Here is a 23,212-nt window from a genome sequence, read left to right as displayed (position 1 = left end):
TTCTGACTAACCTGGTTTGCATCAATTTCATTAAAAACACATCTAGAAGTGTTTGATGTTTAAGTTGTGCAGTAGCTAGCACTTAGTTTTTGGCCCAGTGAGCGATGTCAAACGTTTGCATGTGCTCACCTTCCCCCTGGTGGCAGGCACTGTGTGCCATTAGAAGTGACATGCAATAAGCACCTCAACCAAGGTTTCAAAATGAAAAGACTGAATTTATGAGCCAAATGTTCTTTTTGTTAAATTATTTCCTTGTCAACTTTAATGATACACTCTCCTATTTTTAACACTTTATTTAACATCGAATATCACAAACTATGAAAGGACCGAAGCAGCAATAGACTACTCAACTATAAAGCTTTAGCGCCCTCTGCGGGAAACGTGTCGTACTGCACCCAAGCCACATAATGCTATGTCTTTTGACCACAACTTCTGAAACGAATTCAAGATTCAAGAAGAATTTATTTGCCATGTTTGAGCGTGCCTAACAAGGAATTTGACTTTGTTACATCACAGTCTTTGTTCAACATTTAGGTGACTAACAACACTCAGGACATGTGAAAATGACAATATTCTCAGCCATCCCCTGATCTTAATTAAACTGGCCCATCTGCTGTTACCCACAACCTAATTCACGTGGAAACCGTCAAATAACTCAAAGCACGGATTAAATTATCTTTACAAAATAATATTACGTCTCATTAGACAAGGGATAATACTCCATATAAAAAAAAGAAGGAAACACAACATGCAGTACCTTTCGCAAAAATTATGGCGTCTAGAGGTTCTGATAGACGACCAGCAGCCGACGTGGAGCATCAACTCTTGGAGTTTGGACATAGTTTTTGCGTAGAAAACATACAAAACTACACGCGGGTCAAACACTTTTTCCTTGATTAACGTTTGATCGACAGCCGAGTGGCAGTTGTGGGCGGGGTCGCTGACAAGCCACTTTGTTGATATCTTTCTACGATAGCTAGCTAGCGAGCGAGCAACAAACAAACTCGTGTCGTAATGACGCCCTTCCATATTTACACGTAAATGGAAAATAAAGAGCTTAAAATTGTTTGCAATACTCACTCAAAACAGTTAGTAGTCACCGGGAGAGCGAGCTGTACAGTGAAGTAGTTTTGTCTTTGTTGTTGTTTTTTTTACAGCAGGTGGCTCCAGTTTTATGGTGCATTACCGCCATCTACTGTTTGGAGGGTTAACATAATTTACGGTGTAAATACATTTTATTCGCTCTTTTTGATGAATTTTTCTTTCATTTACGGATGATTGATCGAAAGCGTCCATGCTTTTGTGTGAAATGTTTATTTAAAGGGCATAAAAGTGTTAGAACGTTACATATGTACAATAATCTACACCAGTGACAAAAGTCACATACTGTGCTTTAAACAGTAAAACAATATGAACAAAATCGTAACCTCAAAGTTGAGGCTAAAGGAAAATAATATTAACATGAATGTGTTAAATATAAAGTTAATAATATGACAAATGTTCTTCCCCATATAAACAAAAAGAAGAGATTCTTACCAATTGTTTGTATCAAAACATACATTTCCAACATGTTGTCCACTAAAGAAATTACGATTTTGCTGACATATTCAGCAGTGCACGACAAATGTAAGCAGCTTAAGGGCGGAGCTAAATGGGCGTGGTGGCGTTGGCCCACTCGGGGAAGGAGTCCAGAGAAAACAAGACACGACCCCAGGTATTGATGGCCACGGTGATGCACGCAATGCCGATGATGTTCATCACCACGCCAGTTTTTGCCTGCAGGAAGCGCATAGTAGCAGCTTGCAAACATATGTGGCTAACAATTCTCATGTGGCTAATCTTATATCTATTCTGTCATTTTTATCCAACTGATTACCGTGTAATGTGTCGCATGTGGCTGGCCTGACTCACCATGTCAGCTACTTTGAGGTACCCTGAAGAGAAGACGATGGCGTTGGGGGGCGTGGCCACGGGCAGCATGAAGGCGAACGAGGCGCTCAAGGTGCACGGGATCATCACGTACAAAGGATTCATGCTGATGGACTGAGACTGCCGCAAGCATGTCACACAACAAAAGAAGTTGAGTGGTTTCCAAACATGTCTGGTACATAAAATTATCTTTGGAAAACTGAAAACACATGTCACTTTTCACGACGATCATAAATTACCATGGAAGCCAGGATCGGCAGGAGGAGCGTTGCTGTGGCGACGTTGCTGGCACACTCTGTGAAGGTGGCAGTGAGGAGACACAGGACCACGGTGATGGCCCACGGCGGGATGGAGTGAAGCGGCGTCATCTGGGAGCCCAACCAGCGCGATAAACCGGACTCCTGAACGACACACCCAAATCCAATCGTTACCGATTTGCATTCACTCCTTGTCACTCCACCACTTCGAGTCGGCGCTGCTTGTAGCTCACCTCGCTGCCTTTGGCCAGCGCAAAGCCTCCGCCCAGCAGCAGCATGATGTTCCACGGAATCTTGGCCTGCGCCACCTTCCACGTCAACAGCGGGGGAACGGGGCCTCGGGACACCTGCGCGTCTGATGGGACGGACCAGAACAAAAGCTTTCACCAATTTGAATCAACACGAGTGATGAGGCCGCACGTGTTTGTGTTACTGACCGGGGTCTGAGTTTTGCCTCCAGTAGCAGAGATATTTGGGCGGCTGGGACGGCAGGATGAACAATAAGAGCGCCACCATGAGGGAGACAGTGGTGTCCGTGACGAACCTGCGGAGATGTCACGAGTTTCAAAATGTGTTTTTTAAAACAATAGCCACAGCAATAACAGTTGTTTTTCACAGAGGATAAAGAATACATACACGGGAGTATCATCATGTTGTCTGTCTACATGTATTATCATGCGGAGAAAAAAGTACAGGTCATACAAACAGTTAGCAGTTAGTGATATGAAAAGGTGGTAGGGGAGTACTCTGGTCCACGGTGTTCTTGAGACCTGGGCGGTGTTTTTGGCCTTGCGACACAGAGGTCAAGTTCACTTCCTGTCGCAGCACTGCACAAATATTGAAATGACGCGCATGTACGCCGTGTGGCCGCTCTTTGGTGTTTACGCAGTGTACAAGTGAAAGGTCATCAGTCGACGTGATTATGTAACCTGGCAGCGACTTCATGAATGAACATGAATGGCGTCCACGTTCGTCCCCTTTAAAGGGTCAAAGATTTTGATTGACACATAGCATTGCCACCACACGAGGCTTGATGGATGGATATATAAAGAACCCTTGTGATACGAGTGACCGGACCTCTCTTGACTTTGATTCGCAATCAAAAATTTAAGTATGAATTTATGAACAAATAATCCAAAACAAAGCATATTGTGGACTTGAGACAATCACATCGCTTTGCCTTCCAAAAAATGATTTAGCTTGATGCTAACAAACGTTTCAAAAGGCATCGGCAAGCGAACAAATAGCATCAACTTGGCAGTTACAACACTTTAAGCAACGATTATTTGAATTCGAACTTTGGAGCAACACATAGACAAACGCGATAACAATATTTGTGAAAGTCTTTGTTTGTCTTTCCAATTGTTTAATACTGCCCCCGGTGGCCAAGTTAAATCTCACACTCAACAGAAAGAGCTGCAATATAATTGTGTTATTGCCATAGGTTTGTGTAAAAAAATAAAAATAAACTGAAAAATGGGCCGACTCACTCTGCGTCAGCGTTGAACGCCCGCGAGGCCCAGCCATCCACGAAGCGCGGCTCCCGTGTGAACCAGAGCACCACCATGAGGAGGAAGAGCACCATCACGCTGGCCTCGCCGTAAGTCATGGGACCTAGGCGCCGGTGCTCCTCTCTGATGGCGTCGCGCGCCGCTTGCTCCTTCGCCTTCTGCCCTGCCCTGCATGACCACGCCCCCAACAGGCTGACCATCAAACGATAGAGGAGGTAGAAAGCATAGTGTACACATTGTGAACATGGAGATGAGTTTGCAGAACGTATCGTAGATAAGATGAGAAGAACAGGTGTAGTACGCATAGAAACAGTACAGATGAAAAGATATGGAGGAGGATGCTCAGATATTGTGCACATAGTTAAGAGGTGCCAGATAGGCACGATAGATGGAGTAGTAAACATTGATGGTGCAATAGATGACATCAACATAGACAGGAGGTCAGGTCATGTAGATGTAGTAGATATCGATAGGAAGTGGTGGATTCAGGACTGACCTGCGTCCTATGAAGACTTGCTGCAGGAGAATCCAGGCCATCACCAGCATCATCATCATGGTAGGGAAGGCGAAGACGAACCAGGACGCCGAGTTGATGACACCCCTGCTCTGTGGGAACAGCCTGCCGCCGGACGTGACAATAAGAGCGTCGCCTGAGCACGCTAGCGCATTAGCCGGCACTCACTGGCTCATCTGGCCCAGCAGAACCAGGTTGGGTCCAGTTCCGGTGAGCGTGGCGATACCGCCGATGCTGGCCGCGTAGCACACGCTCAGCAGCAGGCCTTTGCTCAAACGCTTGCGTTCCTCGTCCACCTCGTCCACTTCTTCCAACTCCGACGTGTTCAATGGGGCGGGAAGTGCACCCTGATCTTTCGACGCAGATGGAGGTTTGTCCTGCGCTGGCACTTCGAGCGATGACATCGTCACGTCCTCGTGGGATGCCGTCTGAACTCCGGCTTCCCCCGTACCTTCGTCTGCAGGAGATAAATTCCACAAAACTTTGAAATTTCCAGTCACACCTATCGTGAACCTCCAATGAAAGACAGAAGGTTACTCACCCGTTCTTTCGGAAGCATCCGCATCAGGCATCTGGACGACAACGGCGCTCTGCTTTCTAGAGGCGGCGTCTTCGCTCGTCTTCGCCCGTGCTTCCTCAGCGTCGTCGTGGCCATGCAGTTGGTCCAGCACGGCGTGCACGATGGGGACCATCATGGCGGCCGTGGCCGTGTTGCTGATCCACATGGACAGGAAGGCCGTCACGCTCATGAAGCCCAGCATCAGCCTATCATGGCACAAATTCATTCATTTGGATCTCAACTTCAAGTAACTTGTGTTTGTTTCTAAATGTGTAGCGGCATGCTCAAGTGTGCACTCACAGTGCGGGCCTGACTCCTACCAGGAGAAGAACTTTAAGTGCGATGCGTTTGTGGAGGTTCCAGTGCTCCACGGCCACCGCCACCATCAGCCCGCCCACGAATAACATATTGCTGTCTCGAAGGTACTGCATGCACACCTGGATGGGGAGACGCCTCAGAATTTATTCCCGCTGATCGTCCTCTTTTGTGTATGCTCGCACTTACATCTTTGGACTGCATGATGCCGAGCAGGGGAAACAAGATGGTCGGCAGAAGCGCGGTGACGGCCAGCGGCAAAACTTCGGTACACCAGTACAGCGCCATCAGCAGGATGACGTACGCGCACGCCGCCTCCTGCTCGCTCGCACACAGATCATAATACACGTCATGCATAAGACGGGCTGTGTCAACATGAAGATGAAAAGTGTTTGGATGGAGAATGTGAGACTTGTTGCCTCAACGTATGACGTTTCAAAAGATTGCATCGGGAAAGCCAGCCGTAACATGTGATGAAGATGAGGAGACGCGTGAGAAAGCAGCAAAGGCTGCCGGGAGGCCACGGTAGGACCCGCTGAGCGCAAACACACCACTTTGGTTTCATTTACCGAACCGTGCGTGCATGCATGCATGTGCACGTGCGCTCACACACGTGTACACGGCGGGTCGTGTATGCGGAAAGGTGGGGGGGGACTATATAGTGATGAAGAATGAGAAGGTCGCTGAACTTGGAGCCGTCGATGTACTGGTCAATCAATGACAGCCGCGACGGGGCCAGAAAGGTTCACGAATGAGAAATGCCACGAAACGTGTTCCTAAAAAGAAAGACTTGATGATAAACACATTTAGAAAACACTAAGTGCCACTTAAATGAAAAAATAAACTCAATAAAGCGCTTGGAAATGCCATGGCGAGTTGTCATACAACGCAAGACAAATTATTCAAATTGAACGATTGTAATACGGTTTAGAAATGAAAATATTACATTAAAAATAGTTTTGAAGAAGTGAAATCGATATTGAATCTTTACGTTGAAAAGGAATATTTTGAACGAACGGAACATCGTTTACCGGAATTCCCGTTGAAAAAAATAAAAATGTACAACAATTATAAGTACTGTAAATGAATATGATAATGAAAAATAAAATTATAACCATAAATGTCAAGTCAATAAAACAGGTTTAGAAATAAAAACATTTAAATGTAGAAAAATGATGATATATCTTTTATAAAAAGAATAAAAAAATAAAAACGATTAAAGAATTATAAATGAAAATAATAAAATTAAAAAATTAAAAAATGAACATTAAAATGAATCAAAAATGATTTAAATTGATGAAAAAATGAAAAGAAATAAAACACGTGAATAAAGTAAAAAACAAAAAATGAATGACACTCATGCATAAACAAAATCAAATTCAATAAATGCTCACCTTGGTGCTGAGGGCGAGTGGCAGCAGGAGCAGCGGACCAAAGGCCACGATCAAGACGCTCTTGAGACGCCACACGACGCGGAACATCCGCACCCGCAGGGGAAGGGCCGCCATCGAGCAGGAGGACGACAATGACGATGACGAGGGACAATCTACGGCTTCCGACTTCTCTCTGCCTTCAACGCGTTCGCCATTCAAGCTAAATAGTAACCTGTCGCGTGCACGCGCACGAGCACGTGCACGCACAAAGCAAAGAGAAAGCGGGAAAGTTGAGCTGGTGGCCTTCGTCGCTGCATGATGAAGACTGGGAAGTGATGAAGATGCTCAAAGACAAGCAAGGAATGAATGGATGAATCGTGAGCGGATGAATAGTCGAAGGAATGAATGAGTGGCAAATAAATGAGCTTAAATTAATAAATGAATGATCAAGAAATGAAAGAAAATGATTAAACGACTGATAAAGGACAATGAATAAGAAATTAAAGAATGTTGAAGGATCTACTTTGGAAACTTTGAGTATCGGAAAGTGGAGTTGTGATGCGAATTTGCTGCCACCTAGCGGACATCTTTGGTACAGTCCCAGTCGGGGCCGGACAGTGCAATTATCCCGGTGCCTTGAGATTCGAATCCGTTCCGTGGACTAACATTTATGTGAACGCACATCCAAATGTTGACATGACACGTGCACAATGCTTGCCTGCATGTCGCGTGAACGCACATCCATGTCCGTGTGCGAATGGACAACCGTGTTTTCGTGACGTGTCCAACGTGAGCTGACAGCCAGAACTTTTCAAAGTTTGAACAAACAAGCCGGAGCACCTTCCCGTCATGAGGATTGCGCGTCCCCGCTCGGGATCGAGCTGGCGACGTGCGCGCGCCCCGCTGTCACGCGCGGCGACGTGGAGCGAGAGAGCAAGGCTGCTGCGAGGTGAGTGCGCGTCAATCAATTCTTCCGTTCCTTTCTTTCCATTCCTTTTTTTTTTTTTTACTTGACCACCTGGGCGCACCGCATAACCCAAAGTGCCAAAGACTCGAACCAAGTCCAATTGCGTACCTATTTTGATCTTTTTTCGCGTTGACATACTCGGGAGGCTCAATTTTGAGGGGTGGTAACGTGACATCACCAGTAGATGAACCACGTGACCGTTCCGCAAAAGTACTCACACTGTACCTGGGCAAAGAAAAAAAAATGGTTAAAGTATCGACAGAACTGCCAATACATGATTAATACAAAACTTAGTTTAGTTGTTGCAACTTTGCGTTTGTTCCATCAGTGGTTGTGCTGGCTACGAAAATAACGCGCGCTCTTCTGCACACGGCAGCAACATTGACTTAATCACCAATTTCAATAAGAGTAAGAAAGTACGGAGTATTTGTACTCGGTTACTTCTCTTCACTGCGTGTGTGCGTGTTCGTGTCGAGCGACGAGCACTTTGACCCTCTTGGCAGCGTTCTGGGGATCAAGTCACGTGACCGAGGGGCACGCAAACATGTTTTTCATTCTTTTTTTTACTTTGAAATCTCTTATTTTTGTTCTCGCACATGCGTCAATGGTTGTCACCCATAACAAAAACAGAACGGAAAAAATATTTTTGTCAAGTGGAATAAATCTGAATTTTTAAAATTAATATAAAACAAACCCAACAACAAACCAAAAAAACAACAAGCGGGACTAAAAATGAACTAAAACGTAATCTCGATGTGTTTCAGGATGAAGCCGACAACCCCCCTTCTGCTTTTGGGCCTGTTGGTCTTAGTTGTGGTTCAGGTATCGTCTACATGGTGAATTGACGTGAACCATTCCACAATCTAAAAACAAGCTCCGAGCTACCTGTGTGTGTGTGTGCGTGGGTGTGTGTGTGTGTGTGTGTATGTGTGTACGTGTTGACACGGCCACTTGCCTTTCTGATCCAGGCTCAGACGGAGGAGAACGAGCCAGCAGTCGGCGAGGATGAACAAGAGGAACACGTGGAGCTCTTCACCACACCCACCACCAAGATGGCCGCCGCCACCTCTGACTTTGGCTACAATCTTTTCCGTGCGCTAGCAGCCCAGCAGGACAACACCAATGTGGTTCTCGCGCCCATCAGCGTCTCTGCGGTCCTCACCCAGCTGGCCTTGGGTGAGCACATATCACTCGAAATATCAAGCTCGGACCTAATGCGGTCGGTTTCACAGGAGCTTCTGAGCGTGGTGAGAGGCAGCTTTTCCGGGCCTTGAGGTACCACACCCTGCAGGACCCTCAGCTCCACAACACCTTGAGGGACCTCCTGACCGCTGTCAAGACGGGCAACAAAGGACTGAGCGCGGCCGCCCGCCTCTACCTGGCCAGACGTCAGTCCTCGCGACCCGAACGCGCTCGTCTTGACGCCGCGCATTCCGTGATGCCACGTGACGTTTTCTCTCAGGTCTGCGCCTCAAGCAGGAATTCTTCACCGCTGTGGAGCAGCAATACGGCATTCGACCTAAAGCCCTGCAGGGGGGGAGTCAAGACACCAAGGAGATCAACAACTGGGTCGCCACGGAGACCGGCAACAAGGTGCAGCGCCTCCTGGCCAAGCCCCTGCCCAGAAACCCTGGAGTCAACGCCGTGGCCGGGGCCTACTTTACAGGTAAGGAGAACCGTCGCAACATTGTGAAGAAGATGAGAAATGGTGAGAACAACCAAAATGTCCTCACCAAACAGGGAAGTGGGTGACAGCGTTCCAGCCTCAATCCTTGCAGGACTTCCAGCGGGAGGGCAAAGCGCCCGTCCGGGTTCCTATGATGCAGCAGGAGCACTACCCCATCAAGATGGGCGTGGATTCTGACCTGAGCTGCACAGTAAGCGGGGAAGCAGCTGCCCCCCCCCCCTTTTTGGCCCCGCCCACCGACCTCCACCTGTTATCTTCCTGCTCTAGATTGCGCAGATCCTCCTGCAGAACCAGGTGAGCATGTTTGTGTTCCTGCCTCAAGAAGTGACGTCCAACCTGACTGCCCTGGAGGAGACGTTGACGGCCGAGTTTGTGCAAGACCTGGGCAACACGTTGCACGCCACGCACGTCACCCTCACCATGCCCGTCCTTAAGTTCGGCTACGCCACGGACCTCATGACGCTGCTCCCTGCCCTGGGTGAGTCCTTGGCGGATTGGGCCTTGGATGGCTCTGAAGATGTCTCCAAATTGTCTATTCACTCTTAGCTCCGCCCCCTCCTCCCTACAGGGCTCACGGATTGGCTAGCTGACCAGGACTTGGTAAAGATCTCGGCACAGTCCGCCAAGCTGGTCACCATTTATCATAAGGTCGTCATGGAGACGACGCCCGATGGCGAGAAGTCGGCGCCCGCCACCTCCACCACCAGTCACCTGACCTACCGCGTCGACCGTCCCTTCCTCTTCCTCCTTCGTGACGAGGCCTCGGGAGCCTTGCTCCTCGTCGGCAGAGTCATTAATCCCAAGGACCTGACCATGTAACACACATCCGCAAACACACCCACACACTCTTAGCAGGTCCTAGGAGGGCAATAAGGATGAAAGGTGATTTATCGTTAATGTTGTCACTTGTGGTACATTTGTGTGACGTTACAAAATAAACATAACAATGAAAAAAAAAAAAAATTCACATGCTTTTTTTTGGTTACTCATCAACTTTGACCTCTAGCGCTACCCGTAGGACAAGATACAAAATATTTGAATGAAACCAAGATGAAAACAACACTTAGAAATGGTGAACTCTCCACATGTGGATCAGATCATATACACACACATTTTCCACTGCTCGCCTCCCATCGATGAGGAGTGTGTGTGTGTGTGTGTGTGTGTGCGCACCATGTGGTTTTGATTTTATCGTCACATTCCTTGGGTTGGGCCAGTGTTGAAAAACGCTTCCTCTCTTTTATCTGATTCAACAACTCAGGAACAACCCAAAAGTGAGAAAGAAAGAAAAAAGGAAAAACTAAAAGAAAGTAATTTGCATGTTGAAATCATGGACACACGCTCACAAATGTACGTAGATAAAAAAAAAAAAAAGAAAAGCACCTAAGCACTCACACAAATACTTGCCGGACTTTTAAGTACATGGCGGCCGCTTGCAGAAGGACCGCCTGACACAAAATGGTGGCACGGAAGCTGCCTAACTTATAATAAGGAAATAGCCCGGTTGACCGAATGTCTCCAGTGGACGTCTGTGGAACTGCGTGTGGAACGTGTCTTTTGGACCTTCCTCAGGTGTGTCCCGGCTTGACCTGTTGTTCCTTGTCATGCTCGTTCACCAGTTCGTAGATCTTCCGATCGGACTCCTCGGGGCTTGCGGGCGCCGCCCTCTTCCTGTGCAGGACCAGCACCGTAAAGAAGAAGCACAGAAGGCCTCCGCACATGAACACCCCTTGGACGCCCAAAAACCTGCACAGACAAGTCAAATAGTATTTCAAATGAAGTCAAATAGACCTTTGGTGACCTTTTTGACCTCCAACTTTTCAAAGTTCAGCAAGAATGGCAAAATTCACACGTCTTTTGAAAAGAAACTGGCCTGTGTCTGAAGCGGTCCAAGTCGTAGTAGAGACACGAAGTCTGCTTGCCGCACTTCCTGTCCCACAGGACGCACGTGGAGTCGATGACGGAGCCGTACACGACCGGGCAGGGCATGAAGGCTGCGCGGGTCACAACGATATTGAGGCGTGAAGATGCGCCTGGTCATGTGACCACCTCATCTAACTCACCCAGGACCCTGAAGAGCATGTACTGGATGCCCACCGCCAAAGACTTGTCACGTGCTGATACCGTCCTATTCACGCACGTAGCGTTAGCAGCCATCTCGGCGGACATTTTGTCGGCTTCTGGAATCTTCTTACCTCAGGATGATGACAAAGGACGGCGTCTGGGACAAGGACGCCGTGAAACAGGTAGCGGCCATCAGGCCCACGAAAGGCAACAGGAGGTGGCCGCACCCGCTGCCGCACGTCCCGGGCGTGGCCCAGTCGCTGGCCCCGCCCACGCAGCGACACTCCGTGAAGTTCTGCGTGGAAAAACGATTGGACATTTTTTTTTCGCCGCCGACGCCCCCTTCAGGCCGTAAGAGTGCATTCCTTACGATGACTTTGTTGGCGCCGTCTGTTTCCATGGCGACGCAGCCAGCTAGACACGGAGATGTGAACTCAACACCGTCGGACCCGCACACGGGATGGAACGATTCTCGGACACACTGACATGTTGAGTTGCAACCTGCTGCGGTACTTCTGACAAGCACACACACACACACACACACACACACTTTGGCTCCGTTTTGGTTCTGTTACTGGTTGTCTCATTGATTTTGATGTTGTTACCGAGGCGGAAAGACCCCATCGACCTTCTGCGTTGGGCAGCCCATGAAGATCAGCGGGAAGCCACAGCAAAGGCTGAGCAAGATGGCGCCGGCGCAGAGCTTGCTGGCGGCGCCGAGACCGAGAGTCCAGCGCCGCATCATGACTCCGCCTAACATGGTTCCCAACACGGCGAGAGGGATGCTCACCCCACCTTGGAAGAAGATAACACGGAATCCAAGAACCAGCATGGAAGGAAGAATGTTGGCGCATGCGTGAACACACACACACACACACACACACCGATCATCATGTTGGAGAAGTCTGCCGGCTGGCTGAATTGTTTTTCGATGAACTTAGCCATGAAGGTGGCGAGGCCGGCCACCATGGCGGCCAGGTTGACCTGGGCCAGGACCACCAGAAGGTAGACGGGACTCCGTAAGGTTCGACACAACATACTGGGAAAGCCTTAAGGAAACACACAACGTTCAGACCAGACCAGACAAGACAGATGCGGATGGGAAGCAGACGCTGACTTTTAAGGAAGTGAAGAAGGCCGAGTTCCTGGAAAATATCCGGCTGACGCTTTTCTTCTGTTTCCGACTCATCCTGCGCGAGCACAATAAAGGTCATGCGAGCACACGAAGGTGATGAAGGTGCCACGCCAGCAGCGTCCATCTAACCTCGGGCCGCATGTTCCTAGGGAAGAAGAAGTACGGCAGGGCGACCACAAACAGAAGACAAGATGCCACCAAGAAGCCGAGCCACCAGGCGCCCACCCAGCGCAGGTCGCTGCGATCCAACTCCACATCGACTGTAGCGTAGGAAACAAAGAAGCATAAAACTAAAGATAAAGCATCTCGGATGACGTATAAATACATCCAAGTAGGTCGAGGTGCGTCCAAATAAATGCAAACCTGTAGACATCTTGTCAAAGTCGACGTAGAAGCGCAGCAGGAAGGCCCCGCCCAGAAAGCCGAAGGCGGGGCCGACGGCGGTGACGGCCAACAGGATGCCTGACACAAAAAAAAACGTCGTCCTGAATATCCGACGCAATCACGCTGAGGTGGCGGGTGGGCGGTAAGCGGCAAACCTAGGTAGAGAGGCGAGTTCTTCTTGCTAGCGTGGTCATCGATGTAGGAGATGCCAAAAGGCTGCAGTGGTGCCGAGGCCACGCCCAGCAGTAGCTGAGCAAATAGCAGCAGAGGATAGATGCCTTCGTGGGCGGAGCCTTCCCGCTCCACGCAGCTACGGTTGGACGATGGCGCGGCGGCGACGAGGCTGTCCACGTGACACAGGTCCGAACTGTTCCGAGTAACTGCAAGTTAACACAAGTACCTGTACTCGAGTACTTCTGCCAAAACGTCCGGAACGCTAACGGCGCACGGGGTCAGGACTCACGGCTGCCGTTCTGGTAGCTCCGTCCGCCGCCGAAGCGGTACGGCTCGCCAAGGAAGTGCGGCAACGCCATGAGCAGCGAGGCCAAACACGCCAACAGGGCGCCGAAGCCAATCATGCGAGGGCGGTGAACGCGACTCCCCATGAAGCTGACGAACACGATCAGCAGCGTGTTGCCCACCTGAAAGAAGCACGAGGGTCCTCATTGGCAATTTCTGGACTGTAACCTTCGGTCGGCAAAATAGTGACGCCGACCTCGTTGAAGGCGGCCAGCAGCCCCGACTTCTGACTGGAGAGACCGTAGCGCCGCTCGATGGTGGAGATGGAGCTCTTCATGTAGCCCGACACCAGGAGCTGCGAGAGTTGCAGTGCGCTGTGACACGCCACGAAAACCTGCGCACCAAAACGCCCACTTGAAATGTCGAGTCGAAACAGAAAGTAAAACGTTTCGATCCATCGACCCTGACACCAGTTTAGATAACGTGTGCATGTCAAACATCACAGCTGGGAAAACAAATCTCATGCATGAAATCCAACAGGAAGTCAGCCATTTAAGAAGATCACCAGGAGCGTCTTTCATGACAGGATGAAAAATGAATGGATGAATTGTATTGCTAATGTTGCTTTCATTGATACCTTGACGCTGCTGAAGACACCCCGTCTCTTTACTTTTTCTTCCATGACGGACGGGACGGAAGCAGGCTGAGGCGCACAAAGGGGGTGTGACGTCAAACCGTGTCCACATGTCACGTGGACTTCCCTTGAAGAAGAAGCTAATCACAGGTAGAATATGACATGCACGCTTTTCCTCCACCTTCTACACAAGCGAGATTCCATGATTGTTTGTGTTTACTCTGCAGTAAAAGGAAGCGTTCAACTGCGCACGCAGCAGTCGCTCGCACAAAAAAGTTGAACGCGCCTTCATCGTAACGGACGGTCCAGAAAAGACGAGAAAAAAAAAGGACACTCACTGTGGTGGAGGTGGTGAGGATGACTATGATGATGGTGATGGTGAAGAGGAGCAGCTTGTTCCCGTAAAGACGGAGAGGAAATCGAGGAAGGCTGCAGGGGAGGATGAGGAGGAGCCTAATGGAATTTGAACCCTGAGGCCAAGGGAGGGCGGGAGAGACAAGGAATGGACGAGTAAGCACATGTAAAATGTTGCAAAATTAAGACACCAGCAAGCCGAATTACGACACCAGGAGCCGCTCGTCAGCCACCAGCAGGAGGCGCGAGCGCTTCTTTTTTTTTTTTGTTTAATGGTGGAGCATTCAAGCAATATACGCGATACGGTGAAGGTCAAATGACCACTCAAGACATGGATGTGTGAAAATGAGTAAGAAACAATCAGGAACTTGGGGGGGGGGACATGTTTATTTTGTCACGTGACTAATTGGCAGTGGTCAGAAGTACACACGGCATCAGACGGCTTTGCCCAGGATGAGGACGCTCATGATGAAGACCATGATAAAGAAGAGCCACATGAAGAATCGATCCATGACCTTGGCCAACTTCCTCCATTCCCCCACGCGCACTTGTGCGAGGCGTTGGTCTTGGTAGGCGCTGGCGATGTACTCCACGTTGCTACGCAGCCCTCGTTGATGTTGGCAGGCGCCGCACGATTCCGTCACGCCTCCCGACCGCTCGCCATCGCCGCTGTCTGCGCTCTCCTCCAGGACGACGAAGGTGTCATCCTTCTGCACGCTCCTTTCGCACCCTCGCGCCTCCCCGTTGCACTTGTTGCCGTCGGATTCCTGCTGCGGGTGCTCGTCGGCCGCCGCCGCCTCGTGCACGAAACACACGCGGGCCAAATATTTGAGGATGAAGCGTTCGGCCCAAGCCGGCACGGGGCGTCCTTCGGGGCCGCAGTGGTGGATGTTCATGATGAAAATGGTGAGCGCCGTCGACGCCGTCACCATCAGCATGGTGGCGATGTAGTACTTTCCTGCCACGTCAAACACGGCGAGATGGTGTGAGCCTTTGCAGCGGGCGGTAAAGCGTTTCAGGCGGACTCACCGATGAGCGGGACGCTCTCGGACGGCGGCATGCTCTCTGCCACCAGTAGCTGGAAGACGGTGAGCGCCAGCAGGACGGTGACCCCCAGCGAGACCTTTTCTCCGGAGTCGGCCGGCAGATAGAAGCCCAGCGGGGCCAGGAAGGAGATCATCATGCAAGGAAGGAGCAGGTTGAAGATGTAGAAGGAGGACCTCCGCTTCAGGTGCAAGGTGAAGGTGATGTCCGGGTATGGATCCGAGCAGCACCCGTATAGGATCACGTTTTTCTTGGCGGGCATGCCCAGGATCTGCCGGGTAGAACAGTGAAGTGGATCTTCACTTCTGGCTGCTGCCTTTTGGATCTTTTCAGTGAAAACATCTTGCCTTTCATTTAAAAGGCTTTTTTTTTTTAGTTTCACAGAACCTGGCTCACCTCCCACTCCACGTTGGGGATGAAGTCCGCCAGGTCGGCGCTGTCCAAGGCGTTGAACAAGTCCATCTGGTTGCCGTTGTGAGTCCAGGAGCCGAACGTGAGATGACACTGCTGCACGTCGAAGGGGAAGAAGGCCACGTCTACCGAACACGAGCTCTTGGTGATGGCCGGCTGGTCCCACATCACCTGACCGTCGTGCCTCAGAACCACATTGGTCTCCATGGAGCTGGAGAACTCGTCGTCGGCGCTGCGGTGGAAAAAGAACGCCTTGACGAGTCAGTGCTCGAACTACAGGTGGCCATTTTGCAGAATTGCTTCGTCGATGCTCTTCTTCATCAAGCGCAGCCTCCCTTGGCTTTCTTCAACAACTCATCCAACCGACCTGTTGTACAGGACGATGTCGGGCCGCCACACGTAGCTGCTCGGGATGCGGATGGTGTCCAGCCCGTCGTAGTCGTCCTTCTTCCAGGCCAGGAAGGCGTCCATCCACACCTGCCGTACCCACAGGTAGGTCGTCAGGATCTGGTTCCTCTCATCCTGCAGAACACGCATGTAGACATCAACCTGAACAGGAGGGGGGGGGTGAGGTATCGTGCAAGCGTGACGCGGTCACCATGTCGATGATCTGCGACAGCGTGACCTGCAGCGTCACGTTGATGACGTGCTCCGTGTCTGCCACCGGCCGCAAGGCGTTGGTGTAGTTGGCCAACAAGTCGCGCAGCAGTTTGTGAGCGTAGCGGCCGTGCGCCGACTGGCACGCTAGGCACACACAGGAAGTGAGGTCACGACGCACTGACATGTCACAATATAAAGAGCTAGGCCATCAGGATGAGTTCCAAAACTGTAGGGTGGTTTGTCGATTGTGCCGGCGTTGTTGCACATACAAGGCAGCGTGATCATTTCAAGGACCTTCAGATAAAATATGACAAGTGAGTCCCGGTCGTTAGAGCTTCATGTACAAACATGGACATGAGGTGGATCGCGCGTGCGTGTGCGCCTCACCCTTCATCCCCCACAACAAGAAAAGCCAAAATCATCCACAAGACATCCACTTCTTTGTTCAATAAGCAACAAAATGAGGCCCGAAATGGATCCTTGAGGGACCTCTTTCACAAATATTCAAATCTTCTCAAATGACATCTACAGATAATTGAGGAAATATCTCTGCGGGGCTCCTAAATTCCAGAAGGGTTAGCGATAAGAAAAAAAGAAAAAGTTGCTCAAAATAAAAGTTTGTCTTACCAGGGAGAAAAAGGAGAAGAAACACAAGGTAGAAGCCGCACTTCTTGGCCATCTTCCTCTTCATCCTTATTTTCTTCCTTCTGGTTGACGAGACGAAGATGAGTACTGCTGCGAGAGCGAACGAGTCGCTGATGAACGAGGAGGTCGCATTCCTCCTCTCCCCCCCCGCCCACCTCATCAAGGGGTCGTCCTCCTTCAAATTAATCCTACATCGTAAATTTTGCAAAACAGATTAAAGGATTAGCGTTAAATGAATTGATACGCTGGGGACGTACACACACAAAATGCATTTTACCTTTCAACTGCTTATTTTACTATTTTTTTGGGGGCAAAAAAAAACACCTTTTACTTTTCAACTGTATATTTTTTTTTATTTGAATGATTATGTGCTTCAAGTTCCTCAAATCTAACATCACGTCTCGTGACTCACGTTGGCCTTCATCTCTTGCTGGACTGTTTGCTTGGATGAGGGAGCAAAGTAACTCATCTTTGGCGACTTCTGGCGGAGAAATCTTCTTACTGATTGAAAATCTTAATGTTGAAACATTTGTCTTGTTTCTTGGGGTCAGAAAAATTCAAAAAGGGTCCAAACTTTACATTGTTGAAAAAGAAAGGTGTGTGGAGCTTGTGTAGCCCAGATGCGACGCTCACCTCGTTCCTCCAGGACAACCTCGAAGGTGAGTGGGGGTTAATTGAGCGGGAAGATGCTTGGGTGGGCGGGGCCTAAGAGAAACTGTACGCATTCATAGACGATATGATGCCGGATGCTTTTAAAGGGGTCGCCAAACAAGACAAATAGTGCTTGGTCATCACAATTTTAATCATGTAAACATAAAATAAACAAAGAGACAATTTATATGCCCAAAGAGTCGGTACAATGAACGAGAAGATTCCGGAAATCCACCACGGTCACCTTCTGTACCTCTCGTCGTCTCTCCATCTTCTCTCCTCGTCTCGTCGTCTCTTCTCGTCGTCTCCTCGCCTTCTCTCTTCGTCATCTCGTCGTCTCCTCTCGTCGTCTCCTCGCCTTCTCTCTTCGTCATCTCCTCGCCTTCTCTCTTCGTCATCTCCTCGTCTCCTTTTTTCCTCGTTTCCTTTTCTTCTCTCATCATCTCCTCGCCTCTTCTCTCCATTCCCCCTGTCCTCCTTGACTGGCGCCCTCCTGTGGTTGTACTTGTCATAGACGCTGTCCTCTTTCTCCTCTTTTACTCGAATGGCAGGAGGAGGAGGAGAAGCAGAGGATGATGATGATGATGATGATGGTGACAATTCTCGGCTAGCTTTCTTCTTTTTCTTTTTCTCCTTCTTCTTCTCTTTCTTATCTGCACATAAGAGGAAATAGCAGCCGTGACGCTCATGTCGTGAAATACACACGCCTACATAAAGAGGACGTGAGCTCACCTTTCTTGCTCTTCTTGGTGAGGATGACGACTTCCTCGGGTGACGGGGAGGAAGGCGGTTCGTGCTTGACGGTGGGAGCGCATCCTTCCTCCCTGAGTTGCCGCGTCACGTCATCAATGTCTTCGTGGTCTTTGGGCGGGCGATAGTCCCGGACGTGATCCACACGGATGGTGCGACCTTTGATCTGACAAAGCGGGCTCGGTCACTCCTCGATTCAACCCATTCAGTTGACAGCGGTCCCTTCCACTTACAAATTTAATTTGTTCCAAAGGCTGATTGGAAGTATCGAACAAACGAGCTTATTGAATTTGTCATGTTTTCTCTTGTTTTCCCAGAATGAAATGACCAGGGCTATTAGGCAAATGTTTTTTCAATCAGTGAACTTGTACTGATGTGAAAATATGCTCACCTTGATGCCGTTTAAGTTGTCCACCGCCAAGATGGTGCTCCTCTGGTCCTCGTAGCACAGGAAGCAGAAACCTTTGGACTTCCCCGTCTTCTTGTCTCGCACCAGATTGATGTTGACGATCTCGCCATATCTGATGGGACAAAACTGTCAGAGCACGTGCCGGCGTGGCATCTAAAAATGCAGGATTGCATACGACATACTGCGAGAAGACACAGATGACGTCGCCTTCGCTCAGTTCGTACGGGAAACCTCCTGCAGGGAACAAGAAGACAGTGAGACGTTGCTGACGTTCTCTGACTTTATTATTTTGCTCGTCTTACCTATAAATACCCAGGCGCTGTCCTTGTACTCGCTGTGCCAAGAACCCTTCTCATTGATCCCCAGGTTAGCTTCCCGCTCATTGAGCTCATTGATCAGCTTTATTTTGGTCAGCGGACTGAAAAAAAAAAAAAGACACAAACATGAATCCTCTAGGTTCTGTGCTGGCTAATTTTGTCGACCATGCTTGCGTCCTAGTATTATTATTATTATTGGTAGTAGCAGAAGTAGTAGTTTACCATTTTAGCTGGGTTTGTAGACAACCGAATTGAATAACAATGTTTGAGCGATGTTCAAAACTGACTCACAAACTCGTTATTTGTTGATTTATCTCGCCAGCTCGTCTTTCTGCTACCGCTGGCTAACTGGTTACTCGGCCACCAATAAAACGCGACAGCAAAACAGTCTAACACAAACCACGCACACAGAGCTATTCATATATAATAAACACGTAAGGTAAATTGTATCTAATATCAAAAGAATGGTAAAAAAACTCACTTCATTGGAAAAAAAGTTGGGGGTTCTCGACATCCGGAACAGAGATGACATCCGGGTTAAGGTTCACCCCTCCTGCCACCTGCTGTTTGGAGGTCTGTACTGTTACTACCATTCACGTTTTTCAATTCTATGCACTTAAAGGCGCACATTTAAATGTTAATTTTAAAAAATTAAAAATGTAGAGCTAATTTTAAGATGGGTTTACATTTGAACTAATTGTATAAAATGACAAATCTAAGGTCCGCCTGCTCGCTAGGTGGTGCTGTGGGGTGTGTCGACTTCTTCTAAACAATTTGTCAACAACACCGTTCGTTTTGGTCGCTTATTTTATTTAATGTTGCAAAGTGACTGTTGACGCCCTGTTCAAAACACAATAAGCGTAAAATGATGACCTTGATTTGCATTCATTTTGTGTGTGACAAGCCCGCAGTCGGTAAGTGAAGCAGGCGTCAATGGATGTGAATATCTCTGGTGTTGTGATGTTAATCTTTGTTTGGGTGTGTTTAGTTTTGTGGAGGTGAGTGTGTTTCAGCTGCAGAATGATCTCGCAGGTATTCATCTTGTCATCCAAAGGTGACCGCCTCGTCTATAAAGATTGTATCCTTTATGCCAAGTGACATACTCATTTTTGGGGGGTCATTTTGTTTTTGTTTCATGGCATCTATTGCTTTGCACTTTTGTCCACAACTGACCTATTGTCATCCTCTTCATCACCTTGGAGCTAGGTCGGTATCATCTCGGTTAACTGAAAGAAACGAAACAAACTGGGATTGGAAGAACTGAGTTCATTTCAGACTACTCTTTATTTTTTATCTGAACTCCACATTGGAGTTTTCTGGCTCTCAGCAAACATGAACATTTTTTTATAAACTTCGATATCGGTTTCTCCCTGCCCACTTGTCGACTTGACTCCACCCCACGCCGCAGTCCGTGGAGAGATCGGGAGTGACGCCGTCGGTCTTTTTTATGACAAAGTGACGGCGTTGACTGGAGACCAACCTCCTGTTGTCATGGTAACCTGTCTCTGCACACGTGTTCACGACATTGGTGGGGACTATTTAATCTTGTCTGTTTAATGTCCACAGACGCACAGAAACATCCACTTCGTTCACGTGTGGCAGGGAGGATTGTACCTGGTCGCTACCACCACCGAAGCAGACTCCTCTCCCTTCGCCGTCATCGACTTCCTTAACAGGTGCAGTGCGTGACCATGGCAACTGGCAGCATGCGTGCACAGGGAGTGAAGGTGTGCGTCCGTTGGCAGGTTGGCTGCTCTCATCAAAGATTACTGTGGCGCTCTGTCGGAGAAGACGGTGCAGATGAACTTTGCGCTCATCTACGAACTTCTGGATGAGATGCTGGTGAGTCGTATACATTACAGTAAATGCAGTTTATTCATCTACCGATTTTGAACGTGCATGCAGGATTACGGCTATGTGCAGTCCACATCCTGTGACGTCCTGAAGAACTTCATCCAGACGGAGGCGCAGTCGTCACGACCCTTCAGCTTGTTGGACCTCGCCAATGTGGGGCTGGTACGTGGGCGCTCATGCGTGCGTCAACGCCCCCCCCCCCCCCCCTTTTCCTCGCCTCCATGTCCTCGTCATTCTTGTCCCACCGCAGTTTGGAGCTGACACGCAGCAGAGCAAAGTGGCGCCCAGTTCTGCTGCCACCAGGCCTTTGCAGGTACTGCCTTCCAAACAGGTTTAGAAAATGCAAGATTTGATTGGATCCCTACTTCTGCACTTCTAGGGAGGGAAAAGCGAGATCTTTGTGGACATCGTAGAAAGGATGTCTGTCGTCATGAGCTCCAACGTGAGTGGAGAGTGCCACAGTTAGAGCCGAGCGTGCACGTACTGAGCGTGTGCGCTGTGTGTAGGGCGTGCCGATGAAGGCGGAGGTGGAGGGCGAAGTCAAGGTCAAGTGTTTCCTGCCCGGCTGCTCGGGTGAGTGGGGCGGCAGATTACGAGAGAATGGCAAAACTCTCAGTGATCGCCAAGTAAGTCCCTTGGGGGGGTCTACTAATGTCACACTGCTCTGGGACAGAGATTCGCATTGGCCTCAACGAGGACCTCAGCGTGGGCAGCTCGCATCTCGCAGGTCAGCTCGCCCGGCGCCCTTTGACACGTTTACGCCGAGCAAAGAGGAAGCGCGTCAATGGCTTTTGCCCGACTAGGTTACGGCGGGGCGGTCCGCGTGGACGAGTGCGCCTTCCACCCGGCGGTCCGACTGGACGACTTTGAGGCCCACCGCATCCTGCGACTCAGCCCCAGCCAGGGAGAGGTGAGGTCTGCCCGCACTAGCATGACACGTCTCGTGTTGACCTTTGACCCCCTGTGAAGCAAAGCGTCATGCAGTACCGACTGGCCGACCGTCTGCCCTTAGCCCCGCCCTTCCGACTCTTTTCCACCATTGAGAAAGACAACGCAGGAAGGTAAACAATTGACTCGAAAGCAACTCCCAAGTCATTTTGAGGTTAACTTTCACTATGTCACTCTAAAGAACTCAAGTGTTGCCAAACTCTTGTCAATACAAGTTAAAAAAAAACACACACAAAAAAAAATGACAATCACAAAAAGACTGTCAACAGCAAAAAAGCAAAGCTCATCAACGGAGGTAACGGAAAAAGGCACATTTAGGATGCCGCCCTCCCGTGTCGAGGGACGACAGACAGGAAGTCAGAGGTTAGGCGCTGACGGCCACTTCCTGTTGTTTGCTTCACAGGCTGCTGATGTTCTTCAAGCTACGCTGCAACTTGCCGCCCAAAAGGTCACAAACACAAATACACAAAAATAATGTTTCTTGTTGTGATGACATCACTGGATTGTGTGCGTGCAGTGCGGCGGTCAACGTGAGCGCCAGCGTCCGCGTACCCAAAGGCTGCATCAGGTAAGCCAATTTGTTTCAATTTGAATGAGTCCAAACATTTGAGGACACTTATTTGATTGACAAATGATTCTGTCAGTTTGTCGCAGGACCTCAGCAGTCCCGATCAGAGCGCTGAGCTGCAGCCGCACAACCGAGCCGTCATCTGGAAGATTCCCCGCTTTCCCGGGGGGACGCAGCTGTCGGCCAGCTTCAAGGTTCGCAAAAGAGAGTTTCTGCACAACTGTCACTTTTGTTTTGGGGATTTATTTCAAGAAAAAAAATCTTTTTTTTCCCCAAAAAGATAAGATCTCTCTTTAATAGTATTGCCACGTTCAATATTGTGTCATGGTTTTCCTTCAGCTGGATATTCCCGGCCTAAATTCTGCCTCCACAATGGAGGTCGGTCCGGTGGGTTTGACCTTCGAGCTGCCCAAAGTGACGGCCAGCGGCCTTCATGTGCGCTTCCTGCGGCTGGCGCCCACGCAGCATCGCGTACCTGCCCAGCGCTGGGTGCGCTACGTCACGCACTCTGACTCGTACGCCATCCGCATCTGAGGTGACGGCAGCGGGGGGGGGAACCCTTTCTGCGAAGACATCCCTTTTTTTTAATTTTTTTTTTTTATATTGCATAGGATTTGTAGACTTTTTTAAAACTTAATAAAGCAAAATACTCTCCACCATGCAAAACTACATTACTCACTATACATACAATATAGTCCGCAATACCCAATTCTGCCTGTACTGCCATTCCAAGGATACTAGAATAGTGTGTATTGCAGTGCAGTTTTTCCTACACACAATACTCAACATGCCATTACAAAACTCCTACATACCTGACTACACATGACAAGCAATACACACCAATGCATTGTACACACAAGTACTCACGATACA

At 49.2% G+C, this 23,212-nt stretch overlaps 6 protein-coding genes across 15 annotated transcripts; 2 read left to right on the top strand and 4 right to left on the bottom strand.

Annotated features, from left to right (window-relative positions):
• Positions 1 to 1,298: 1,298 nt before the first annotated feature.
• On the bottom strand, positions 1,299 to 7,544 carry LOC147043140 (Na(+)/citrate cotransporter-like). 5 transcript variants are annotated; one of them, XM_085935816.1, is made up of 13 exons: positions 7,177 to 7,544; positions 6,480 to 6,690; positions 5,275 to 5,403; positions 5,071 to 5,207; positions 4,753 to 4,976; positions 4,380 to 4,668; positions 4,194 to 4,316; positions 3,677 to 3,865; positions 2,624 to 2,730; positions 2,420 to 2,541; positions 2,169 to 2,330; positions 1,912 to 2,049; positions 1,299 to 1,776 (listed from the first exon to the last, which is right to left on the bottom strand). In XM_085935816.1, exons 1-13 carry the CDS (start codon positions 7,197 to 7,199, stop codon positions 1,648 to 1,650), a joined length of 1,983 nt encoding a protein of 660 aa, XP_085791942.1. In that variant the 5' UTR covers positions 7,200 to 7,544; the 3' UTR covers positions 1,299 to 1,647. The 5 variants fall into 5 exon arrangements, with proteins under 5 accessions (XP_085791942.1, XP_085791941.1, XP_085791946.1 ...); XM_085935815.1 differs by having other exon boundaries at positions 3,677 to 3,889; positions 7,177 to 7,491; XM_085935820.1 differs by lacking the exon at positions 7,177 to 7,544 and having other exon boundaries at positions 3,677 to 3,889; positions 6,480 to 6,698.
• On the top strand, positions 7,323 to 10,075 carry serpinf1 (serpin peptidase inhibitor, clade F (alpha-2 antiplasmin, pigment epithelium derived factor), member 1). Of its 2 annotated transcripts, none has more exons than XM_085935832.1 (8): positions 7,323 to 7,407; positions 8,190 to 8,247; positions 8,394 to 8,601; positions 8,658 to 8,813; positions 8,888 to 9,091; positions 9,166 to 9,302; positions 9,380 to 9,590; positions 9,681 to 10,075. In XM_085935832.1, the coding sequence occupies exons 2-8, from the start codon at positions 8,191 to 8,193 to the stop codon at positions 9,929 to 9,931; spliced, it is 1,224 nt and encodes a 407-aa protein (XP_085791958.1). In that variant the 5' UTR covers positions 7,323 to 7,407; position 8,190; the 3' UTR covers positions 9,932 to 10,075. The 2 variants fall into 2 exon arrangements, with proteins under 2 accessions (XP_085791958.1, XP_085791960.1); XM_085935834.1 differs by having other exon boundaries at positions 7,380 to 7,407; positions 8,190 to 8,312.
• slco2b1 (solute carrier organic anion transporter family, member 2B1) lies at positions 9,382 to 14,277 on the bottom strand. Of its 3 annotated transcripts, none has more exons than XM_085935821.1 (15): positions 14,127 to 14,277; positions 13,792 to 13,928; positions 13,411 to 13,548; positions 13,159 to 13,336; positions 12,851 to 13,075; positions 12,675 to 12,773; positions 12,441 to 12,571; positions 12,294 to 12,366; positions 12,061 to 12,225; positions 11,782 to 11,971; positions 11,547 to 11,691; positions 11,308 to 11,471; positions 11,176 to 11,240; positions 10,986 to 11,106; positions 9,382 to 10,858 (listed from the first exon to the last, which is right to left on the bottom strand). In XM_085935821.1, the coding sequence occupies exons 2-15, from the start codon at positions 13,834 to 13,836 to the stop codon at positions 10,681 to 10,683; spliced, it is 1,917 nt and encodes a 638-aa protein (XP_085791947.1). In that variant the 5' UTR covers positions 13,837 to 13,928; positions 14,127 to 14,277; the 3' UTR covers positions 9,382 to 10,680. The 3 variants fall into 3 exon arrangements, with proteins under 3 accessions (XP_085791947.1, XP_085791948.1, XP_085791949.1); XM_085935822.1 differs by having other exon boundaries at positions 13,792 to 13,915; positions 14,127 to 14,254; XM_085935823.1 differs by having other exon boundaries at positions 13,792 to 13,857; positions 14,127 to 14,254.
• Positions 13,841 to 23,119, top strand: ap4m1 (adaptor related protein complex 4 subunit mu 1). Of its 2 annotated transcripts, XM_085935827.1 has the most exons (20): positions 13,841 to 13,938; positions 14,016 to 15,380; positions 15,563 to 15,876; positions 15,976 to 16,089; positions 16,828 to 19,883; positions 19,958 to 20,047; positions 20,378 to 20,463; positions 20,536 to 20,645; positions 20,715 to 20,811; positions 20,875 to 20,985; positions 21,074 to 21,136; positions 21,203 to 21,265; positions 21,330 to 21,396; positions 21,497 to 21,550; positions 21,627 to 21,733; positions 21,793 to 21,884; positions 22,175 to 22,219; positions 22,289 to 22,339; positions 22,416 to 22,533; positions 22,679 to 23,116. In XM_085935827.1, the coding sequence occupies exons 6-20, from the start codon at positions 19,990 to 19,992 to the stop codon at positions 22,871 to 22,873; spliced, it is 1,317 nt and encodes a 438-aa protein (XP_085791953.1). In that variant the 5' UTR covers positions 13,841 to 13,938; positions 14,016 to 15,380; positions 15,563 to 15,876; positions 15,976 to 16,089; positions 16,828 to 19,883; positions 19,958 to 19,989; the 3' UTR covers positions 22,874 to 23,116. The 2 variants fall into 2 exon arrangements, with proteins under 2 accessions (XP_085791953.1, XP_085791952.1); XM_085935826.1 differs by having other exon boundaries at positions 22,175 to 22,339; positions 22,679 to 23,119.
• On the bottom strand, positions 14,522 to 17,625 carry LOC147043137 (neuronal acetylcholine receptor subunit alpha-10-like). Of its 2 annotated transcripts, XM_085935825.1 has the most exons (9): positions 17,476 to 17,625; positions 17,255 to 17,382; positions 16,998 to 17,030; positions 16,825 to 16,904; positions 16,196 to 16,341; positions 15,965 to 16,119; positions 15,583 to 15,829; positions 15,172 to 15,457; positions 14,522 to 15,100 (listed from the first exon to the last, which is right to left on the bottom strand). In XM_085935825.1, exons 3-9 carry the CDS (start codon positions 17,000 to 17,002, stop codon positions 14,577 to 14,579), a joined length of 1,443 nt encoding a protein of 480 aa, XP_085791951.1. In that variant the 5' UTR covers positions 17,003 to 17,030; positions 17,255 to 17,382; positions 17,476 to 17,625; the 3' UTR covers positions 14,522 to 14,576. The 2 variants fall into 2 exon arrangements, with proteins under 2 accessions (XP_085791951.1, XP_085791950.1); XM_085935824.1 differs by having other exon boundaries at positions 16,825 to 17,030.
• Positions 17,626 to 19,556, bottom strand: rbmx2 (RNA binding motif protein X-linked 2). Its single transcript, XM_085935835.1, has 6 exons — positions 19,451 to 19,556; positions 18,955 to 19,070; positions 18,835 to 18,886; positions 18,635 to 18,764; positions 18,226 to 18,409; positions 17,626 to 18,146 (listed from the first exon to the last, which is right to left on the bottom strand). Exons 1-6 carry the CDS (start codon positions 19,453 to 19,455, stop codon positions 17,734 to 17,736), a joined length of 900 nt encoding a protein of 299 aa, XP_085791961.1. The 5' UTR covers positions 19,456 to 19,556; the 3' UTR covers positions 17,626 to 17,733.
• Positions 23,120 to 23,212: the final 93 nt, after the last annotated feature.

Source organism: Syngnathus leptorhynchus, chromosome 17 (assembly GCF_054491065.1).
Source record: "Syngnathus leptorhynchus isolate UIUO chromosome 17, UIUO_Slep, whole genome shotgun sequence".
In the NCBI taxonomy this organism is placed as follows: domain Eukaryota; kingdom Metazoa; phylum Chordata; class Actinopteri; order Syngnathiformes; family Syngnathidae; genus Syngnathus; species Syngnathus leptorhynchus.
The sequence above is the reverse complement of the archived record's forward strand: the minus strand, read 5'-3'. Positions and strand labels throughout refer to the sequence as shown.